At 44.5% G+C, this 9,400-nt stretch overlaps 1 protein-coding gene across 5 annotated transcripts in view; it reads left to right on the forward strand.

The window, feature by feature from the left end:
• The window catches only part of ESYT2 (extended synaptotagmin 2), an 82,204-nt gene extending 75,130 nt beyond the window's left edge, over positions 1-7,074 (forward strand). For all 5 annotated transcript variants that reach the window (XM_027051203.2, XM_027051204.2, XM_027051205.2 and 2 more), the window contains 4 exons: positions 1,440-1,571; positions 3,250-3,355; positions 4,157-4,206; positions 4,303-7,074. In XM_027051203.2, coding sequence (XP_026907004.1) covers positions 1,440-1,571; positions 3,250-3,355; positions 4,157-4,206; positions 4,303-4,348 — 334 coding nt within the window. In that variant the 3' untranslated portion in view covers positions 4,349-7,074. The remainder of the gene's footprint in view (positions 1-1,439; positions 1,572-3,249; positions 3,356-4,156; positions 4,207-4,302) is intronic.
• The last annotated feature ends 2,326 nt before the right edge of the window (positions 7,075-9,400 follow it).

Below are 9,400 nucleotides of genomic sequence, written 5' to 3' on the forward strand. Positions count from 1 at the left end.
CCGAGCCGAAATCAAGAGTCGGATGCTTAGCCCACTCAGCCACCCGGTGCCCCTGTACTACATCTTGAACTGCTCTACTGCAGTTTATACAACATTCCATATTGCTGGATGTTTAGATTGTCCAAGTTACATGTAACATGGTAATGAACATATTTTTCTCGAAGTGTCTCTTTGAGATTAAATTTCCAGGAGTAAGTTTATGTCAGTAATTCGGAGGATCTCAAAAGGTTGATGGGATCATGACAGGTATTGCCAATAGTCTTTCAAAACTATTTCTGGAACATGCCAGCTGGCATTGGTACCCAGGGTACAGGTGTATCTTCTCCTGCCCCCATCAGGAAGTTTATTGTGCAGCGTACTGATTTAGTAAGTGTAACACGAGCTGGCAACATTGCTTTAATTGGTCTTTGATTAGTGATGATGCTATGGAGCCAACTAATTATTTCCCTTCTGTGTGACTTCTCTCAGTAGTAGTTAGGATATAAATGTACGGCATAAGTATTTGGATCTTATTAAAGGCTGTTAGAGGGGCGCCTGGGGTGCTCAGCATTTGACTCTTAGGTTGAGCATTTGACTCTTGATTTCGGCTCAGGTCATGATCTCACAGTTTGTGAGTTCAAGCCTCATGTTGGGCTCTGTGCTGACAGCTCAAAGCCTGGAGCCTGCTTTGGATTCTGTGTCTCCCTCTCTCTCTGCCCCTCCCCTGCTCATGCTCTGTCTCTCAAAAATGTGGGTTCTATCTCTCTCACTCTCTTTCTCTCTCTCTCTCTCTCTGTCTCCCAAAGTAAATAAATAAACTTAAAAAATAATTATAAAAGGCTGTTAGAAACATAGGAAATTATATAAATGTAGACTTCAGTTCTGAACCTATTTATTGAACACCTTATACATTCTTGCTGTGAGATAATTACTGTTGTAGAGGACTCTCAGCAAATAGTCCCCTAACTAGATTTTCAGGTTGATCGGTAAGTGAATAATTTGAAGTGGTTGCATATAATTAACTCCTAGACACTGTTTGGCTCAGACCAGGTGTCCGAGGAGAAGAGCAGCATGGGTTGCACAAAGAAGGTGAAAGGTTTAGGTGAACGAAGGGTAGAGAGTTGGGGGAGCAGCCTGGCAGCACTGAGGATGGGGTTTCCCTTGGTGTGAGGCCAACCACATCCCCTCCCACTGGGAGAAGCTGGACATTAGAAACAACAGCTTCCATTTTCAAAGCAGAGCAAGTATCAGGATGTCCCCCAAACTCTGGGCTCAAGAAACGGAGGTGAAAGTTGCGTTCGCCAACAGGCTAGCACAGGGTGAGGACAGAAACTCACTTTGCTCCTTTCTGCTTCTCAGTGGTGTAAGTAAATATAAATCAAAGTAGGAAGTTTGAACGTGATGCTAACAGTCATTTTCCTAGATTCTAATATCGAGTGTTCTCTGGTTTGTGTCGTAAGAAATCTCATTGCCTTCTCTGAAGATGGCTCTGACCCCTATGTCCGCATGTATTTGTTACCAGACAAGAGGAGGTCAGGAAGGAGAAAAACACACGTGTCAAAGAAAACACTGAACCCCGTGTTTGACCAGAGGTATGGTGCTCACTCAAGATGGGTAGGCTGTCGAATTCAGAAATTAAAAAAGGCTTGATCAATACCTTTGAATGACTAATGCATTTAAACCAACACACTGTTGGGAAGTATCAGTGAAAAAACTCCAGATTAGCACACACGGACTTGTTAACATAAATAAATGAACATTTTGAACTTGGTCTAGAAGTGGCTAAACATAGTAAGTTCAGGCTGTACACACTGTGGAAGGGAAACTAGTGATTGTGGACCTCGCGGAACTTCATTCTGGGCGGTTGTATCTATTGATTTTTCTGACTTATAAATAAAAACTAAGAATTCAACAGTAAGTATATTTTAAGTTTATTTTAAATAACAATAAGTCTGTGACATCTTAAAATACAACATTCTTCTGAAAAACAACTAGTTTCCAAAACAATGAAAAAGTGAAAAGAATGGCATTATTGTCTAACATTTTCGGAGATCCCTTTAATGGTCTGTCTTAGTAGAGGTCATATCTGCTTCTGCCATCGGTGCTGATCTCCAGAGAGCACCTCGAGGACCTCCGGGGGCCTTGCGCTACCCTTAAGAGCTTCAGTCTGCAAACTCGTTACCTTACGTTACAGTGTCTACAGCTAAAAAAAACCAACAGCATTTTGGGAAATCATAAAGTCAAAGGGTGTCAGAATATCTGTCACTTTTGTTTACATTTATCTTTAAATGGACTGGTTGTTTCTCATATGTTCACGCCAGCAACTCTTTTTAAATCACAGACAGAAACTGACAGGAGGTGTGCACCAGTCCCTGGTGTGAGCACATTTTGACAGTGTTCTCACTTAGTTGCCGCCAAAGTTAGGGATTCGGAAACGCCCCCCCCCCGCGCCCCCTGCAAGTCTGGGATTCTAGCTGCTGAAGCTCCCTGAAGGCTGGTCACGTTCCAGCCACATCCCTCCCAGGCCTTAGGCCCTCTGCCCTCCGGTTTGCCAGAGACCCTGCCTCACAGTGGCTGAACTCCAGCCGGCATTGAGGACTTGGTTCCCTGGAGGCATTTTTGTTTGTAGCATCTGACTTCGGCCATTAAAAAGTGCACTGCGGATCTTTTCCCTTCCATGAAGCTGTATCACATACTACTTTTCTTTATTTCACTCACCCCGGCTTTGTAATCACTGCTCTTTAGTCTTTTGGCCTGGATGAGAAAACCAGTGGGTCCTACCTACATCCACAGTCCCCCATTATAACTACTAGGAAGAGTCAGGGCAGACATTCAAAGAACACCCGTCCCTATACATGAGGGAGCCACAGGCAGTAGGGTCTTTCGCATACTTAGTGTGTTTTATTTGATTTTTTTTTTAATTTTTAGTTAAATTTTAGTTGACATGTTACTAAATGTTAGTAATTAGTAATATTAATGCAGTGTTGGTTTCAGGGGTAGAATTCGGTAATTTATCACTTACATACGGCCTTTCACATACTTAGGAGGCCAGAGTCTTCGGTTATGTTTGCAAAATAAGGGAAACAAAAATTGTTTTTGAGTCTTCATGAAATGCCAGATCCAAACATTGAACAGAACTCAATTTTATAATAAAAAACAACATAACATTTAGAACTGTCTCGTTAAGCAGAAAGGTTGTTTTTTGGTTATAATGAGAATACAACAACATTATGGAGAAATTTAAGGGAGGTCCTCTTTTTCCCGTGTCAGTTTTGATTTCAGCGTTTCATTACCAGAAGTACAGAGGAGGACACTGGATGTAGCAGTAAAGAACAGTGGTGGCTTCCTGTCCAAAGACAAAGGGCTTCTTGGCAAAGTAAGTTTCAAAAATAACCGTGATCGGTTCCTGTATCTTATAAACATTAAGCACTTACCCAAAGGGCATTGTTTTAGACCATACTTAAATCAATGGAAAGGGGGGGACTTCCTCTCTGATTAATGCTTATTTATAAAGTAGTGGACCATGAAAGGCCATGTCATCTAAAATATGAGTACATTTTGAAAATTACTTTATTTTCATTGTTTTTACATAATCATATTATTGGCATGTTACACAAATGCTGTGAACATATAGTTGAAGAAAAGATTAATTTTTTAATTAAAGAAATGTTGAGTCACATTGAAAGAAAACATGAAGGAAAATATTCTCTTGCAGTTCTGCCTCCTCCACTAACCAACTATTCTTTTTCTAACAAATTAGTGCCTTTATTTCTCTGAATTTACTCTGGTCTTTGTCAGAATTCACATGTAACTCTTGCATAAGATTATATATTCTTTAACATTAAATGTACACAGAGGCTGAGTTAGGGAAGAGGAGTTTTGAATTATGTCCCGCTTACAGATAATCCGGGTCCACTGTGCTGGCACTAATGGAGTGTGAGCTGATATCCCTGTAAATTATCAGCACTGATCCTTCTTCATAACTGAACTTTGAGAGACTTGGATACAGGGCAGAGCTCTTGGATGTGATCCGCCATATCATTCATGGGGGGTCATCAGGGTCAAAAACATTGACAGGGAGAGACTCAGAATAACACAGTGGGTTCCATACCAAGGCAGCAGGAGGTCAGAGAGATCGGGGCTCCACCCGCTGTTACAGGTGTCGTTTAACCCACAGGTGTTGGTCGGTCTGGCATCCGAAGAACTGGCCAAGGGCTGGACCCAGTGGTGAGTGTCCCAGCACGGACGAGCCCCATGTGTCTATTCCACAACACTTTCCCCGGTTGACCACATGTCTCTTGTCATGTCCCCATGCACCCCTAGGTACGACCTCACAGAAGATGGCACGAGACCACACGTGGTGACGTAGTCCCTGCCGGGCACGAGGAGCCCCGCCGGCGTGCCAACCATCTTCGTGCACTCGCAGCGCACCCTCCCACAGACGTACCAATATTGTTTTTATAATTTCAGTGTATTTAGTTATATATATCTTAATAGTTTTATAAAACATGTTGACATTTTAGGCATATTTGGCCAATGTTATCATTAAATTTTATATGTTTAATTTCCTGTAGTATTTGCCAGTTATTCTAGCGTATAATAGGGTAGTAGTTAGTTACTGTGTCGCGTAAGGCTGTATGTCTGTTGTATCGATGAGGAAGCAGATCTATGTATATGCTTTACTGTTGCCTTGTTTTGTACATCGCTGAGGTACACTCTGCCATGTAAATAGACTATTTTTTATAATCTCTACCTGCTGGTTTGAACTCTGAAGAAAATGGATTAAGGAAATATATTTTTTTTCTAAGACTTATTAAATTCTTATGACACATAATCATTTTGTCTTCGCAGGAAAAGTTCTCAGTGACCAATTTTGTGGTATTTTCTTTTTAAAAAGAAAAGCTGAAAGACTAAATATTAAATAAGTGTAGTTCTGCCCATCACGAATGAAGAAAATATTCAAAATATTACCACTTTTATAAATATAAATATGTATTTTTGAGAAGTCAGATGAAGTGCTTCTAAGGAAAAATGTGTAACTGAGTAATACATAATACTAAGAGGATGTCATGTCATCATGGTGCACTAACTTGAAGTTTCTTACATGAAATGTCTTAATTGCTTGATAGAATGTATTCATGAAATAGTACGCAGATACACAGTTATACTTCCTAAAATACAACCCAAATTTTCAGTGTTAGCAGTTAGGCTATTGTGAAATAGTCGGTCATAAGGTTTGTTAGTTTTCAGTGTTTTCCCAGCCTGTGAAGACAGAGACAGGCTCACGTGGTCACCGTAAAGTTTGTGGGGTGGATCTGGGTAAGGAGGAAATTGTTTTAAAAACCAACAGCTCATTCATTCACCCGTCAGTGTGACATCATACGTTGACAGAACCCCTGAGGTGGCGTTGGCTTCCTTTTGCCCAACACAGAGGCCACTGTTGGGGCCACAGGGTTCCAGCACGGCGGCTGGTGATTGTAATTAACCGTTTCCGGGGTTTCCTCACTTTATGCCGTGACTGACCTCAGTATTGGGATATTGTTATACAGTTTTTGTTTTGGAATATGTTTTTCTGTTTAGATTACTAAAAGCATGTTTTACATCCTCGAGTCCCAGACCTCTTGGGGGTTGAGGCTCCGTGGCAGTGTCTAAGCCGTGCACGCCTGTGAGAAACACGCACGGACTCAGAGTTTTCAGTATGTTAAGCTGTATGGTGCAAATGAGTCCTTAGCTATCAGAACATTCTGAAATCATGTGTGAGGACATTGGGGAAATAGAGCTTTGTGGTTGAAACTGGGGATCTTACCATGAATCACTCCACGGACTCGTGGGCGGCCCGTGTGACCAAACACACCAAAGTGCCTGTGGTGGATGCTGGTTGTTACCTTGCGTACTTCTGCCTGCCAACAGATCTTACCCTTCTCTTAGTTCACACTTTAAACCGGAGGTTTATATATAATGGAGCCTATAGCCTCACAACACAGTTCATGTAATCATAAAGACCAGTGTAATCTCCCTGCTTCCTACTTGATGGAACTTCACTATAAAGCCTCATTATAAACCATTTCCCATGTTAATGTACAGGAGGAAGTGGATGAATATATTGGTGCCCACAAAACATTTAACCGCGGTGGTGTTTCAGCAGCGCGATAAAGGCAGGTAATTACTTAATAAACCTAGTCGTCGGTCCATGGTATTAGATTTATTGAAGATTTTTTTTCAATTGAGTCTGTTGAAGGGCCTCTGGCATAATCTATAAAAAGTGAACGACCGCTCACTGGAATTTACAATACCAGTAATTTTTACCAACATCCTGAACATCTGGGTTTTGCCTTGTGCTCACCTTGTGGTATGTATTCACCTTATGCAGCGCTCTAAGCAATTAGGCAAAATAAGTACAGGAAGAGTATAAAGCCAGTGGCAGCATGACACCCGCCTTGTGCCGCAGGGACGGAGGAGCCTGGAGATGGACCTTGGCAGCGGGCTTCCTTCTCTTTAGAAGGAAAGGGACGATTCTGAGGACGTAAAACAAAAAAACCTTTCCAGGTGTGATTCTGTCCTTCATGGCCAAATGAGTGGTCAGTGGGAAGCTCTGGTATTCCGTGGGAAGGACTGAGAATTCCGCTCACGGCCGGACTCCGCACTCCAGGGTCCCCAGATCGGCATCCCTGCTCCTTAATGACCGATTCGTCTAGGAAAAGGGAACGTTAACTTCTCTGTATTGAGCCGAATCAACGGGAGGAAAATTAACTTACACAGATTTGAGTTCTGTTTGTCCATGTGGGTTGCTTCTCCTGTGCCTTAGCGTACGGAAGTGTGACGCCGGTGTTTCCAAGTTCCAGATCGTTGCTGTACTCACGGCAACTCTGTTCTGTGCTACGAGATCGTGTTCGTGAGGAGGTCAGCCCTTTTTCTTCAGGAACCGAAGCTCAGTGGAGACCAGCGTATATGCGCGTGTATACTCGGGCTGTCCGCCACTGCAGATGGAAAACAGCCGAGGGCTTTTTTTAATTGTTATTAGAGAATGTCCTTTTTGATCAACTAATTTTACATGACAGTGCATGTATTTATTCAATAAACTCTTACGTTAGCTCACTTGTGATTTGTTTTTCCTTTGTCTTTTGAAATGAAATTTTTAACGTGTGGTCAAATAACTTGAAAAGTAGTAAGTAGATTCTTTATACGTGCTATTTGTGAGTTCTTTCATTTTCAAAGGAACATCAGGTCGTTGATACTTGTCTCTTGTTCCCATCTTGGCTCTTCTCTGCCCGCCTTGGACTCGGAGTCTTGAAAACGCTCATCTGAAAGGCCATTGCGAGTAGAAAACGACGGTCTTTTTTGTGTGCTTTGTAAGCGGAGTCCTGAGAAGAGCGGACGAGAGGCTGGCTGAGGCAGGAGGGGGGGCCCCGGAGGAGCCCCCCCTGCCGCGGGGCGCCCGCGGCCACACGCCTGGCCCTCCGGTTCTCCAGCCAGACCGTAAATGCGGACGGAAGCAAGTTTTAGTCCCAGTCCCTCTTTTAATGTTTACTCCGCATTCTGCTTGACAGCCGTTGACAACTTGGTGTCCACGTTGAGGTCTGCGACGCAGACTCTGCTGCTGGGCTCGACACGCGCTAACCCGGCGCCTCCTTGTTAGCCCTCTGCACTGAGGGGCCCACGGTGTTTCTGTCCGGCCGCCGGTGTCTGTCCAGGAGCTTGAGGTGGAGACCTCGGCCGTCCCTCTGCCTTCCTCCCGTGTGCAGACCCCAGGCCCTTCAGTTCAAGTCGAGAAGACGGCCGCTTTGCTAGGGGCCCACGGCCCTGCCCGTGCTGCCTGCCACCCCCAGCGCTGGAGCTGCGGCCCCTCCCCCTGCCCCCCCCATGCCGCAGGCCGGGCGGGCTTTTAAAACACTTTTCCAACTCACTACCGCTCTCCCTTGCTCTTGGAATAAAGCCCCCCCCCCAGCATGCCACGCCCTGAGGCCTTCCCAGCCGTATTTCCTTCCACGGTGCCGCTCACCCCTGACGCTTCCTCTCAGTTCCACAGACTTCCCACCCTCCTTCCCATCAGTACCCCACACCTGCCCTGCCCCTGCCCCTGGCCTAGCTGACTCCCACTGCCCTTCGCTTCCTGGCTTGGAGTGGATTTCCCCGGGTGTCCCGGACCAACACCCCCGCTCCCGGTTACAAGGCCTCTCAGCACCGTGCTGCTTCCAGTCATAGACTTAGCATCACTGCAGTGCTTTGCTTTATCTTTGTTACAGTGTATTTTTGAGAGATAGAAAGGACGGGAGAGGGGCAGAGAGAGAATCCCAAGCAGGCTCCATGTTGTCAACGAAGAGCCCGACACGAAGGTGAGATCACGACTGGAGCCGAACTCAAAAGACTGACACTTAACCGCTGAGCCACCCAGGCGCCCGTGGTTCTGCTTTATTGAAAACCATTTCCTGGCTGCGCTGTCAGCTCTCAAGGGCACAGATCGTAAGGGTGTCACCTAAATCTTTTCCTAGTTGCTTATCACTGTGAACAATCAGATGCTGAATAAACTAAGGCTAAAGTCTGGCACAACCTTAACATTAATTTGTCTTAAGTTTCCACTTAAAGACAAACACCTATTGACAGTTTTTAGTGAAGTCTAAAGAGAAAGGTACTGACAAACGTGGAAAAGAAAAATACTGCAACAAAAAGCCAACAGTATGATCGTCTGAGCAACAGTTGAGCACAACCGTAGGGAAGGAGCCAGGTGGTCTACCTTTTTTGGTGTTATTCTGGAAACCCTGGGCAATGTGATATGAAAAGAAAAGAGAGGTTACATTTTGTATGGAGGAAGTCTTTTTTCTTTTTTTTTTTTTAACACTTTATTTTTGAGAGAAAGAGCACAAGTATGGGAGAGGCAGAGAGAGAGGGAGACAGAATCCAAAGCAGGCTCCAGGCTCTGAGCGGTCAGCACACAGCCAGACGCGGGGCTCGAACTCACAAACCGTGAGATCATAACCTGAGCCAAAGTCAGACACCCAAATCGACTGAGCCACCTAAGCACCCCAGAAGTCATTTTCTTTTTTTTTTTTTAAACATTTATTTATTATTTTTGAGACAGAGAGAGACAGAGCATGAACAGGGGAGGGTCAGAGAGAGAAGGAGACACAGAATCTGAAACAGGCTCCAGGCTCTTAGCTGTCAGCACAGAGCCTGACGGGAGCTCAAACTCACAGACCGCGAGATCATGACCTGAGCTGAAGTCGGCCGCTTAGCCAACAGCCACCCAGGTGCCCCCAGAAGTCATTTTCAAATACAAGATTGTCTACCTGCAAAACCTAAGAAAATAACCCGAAAACTTACCAGCAAGTATTTAATAAGAGGCCAGTCATAAAAACCTAAATCTCTGTGTCTCATACATGATTAGTAGCTCCTAGAAAATGTAATGAGGGGCGCCCGGCTGGCT

The sequence above is a fragment of the Acinonyx jubatus genome, chromosome A2, assembly GCF_027475565.1.
Source record: "Acinonyx jubatus isolate Ajub_Pintada_27869175 chromosome A2, VMU_Ajub_asm_v1.0, whole genome shotgun sequence".
Taxonomy (NCBI): Eukaryota; Metazoa; Chordata; class Mammalia; order Carnivora; family Felidae; genus Acinonyx; species Acinonyx jubatus.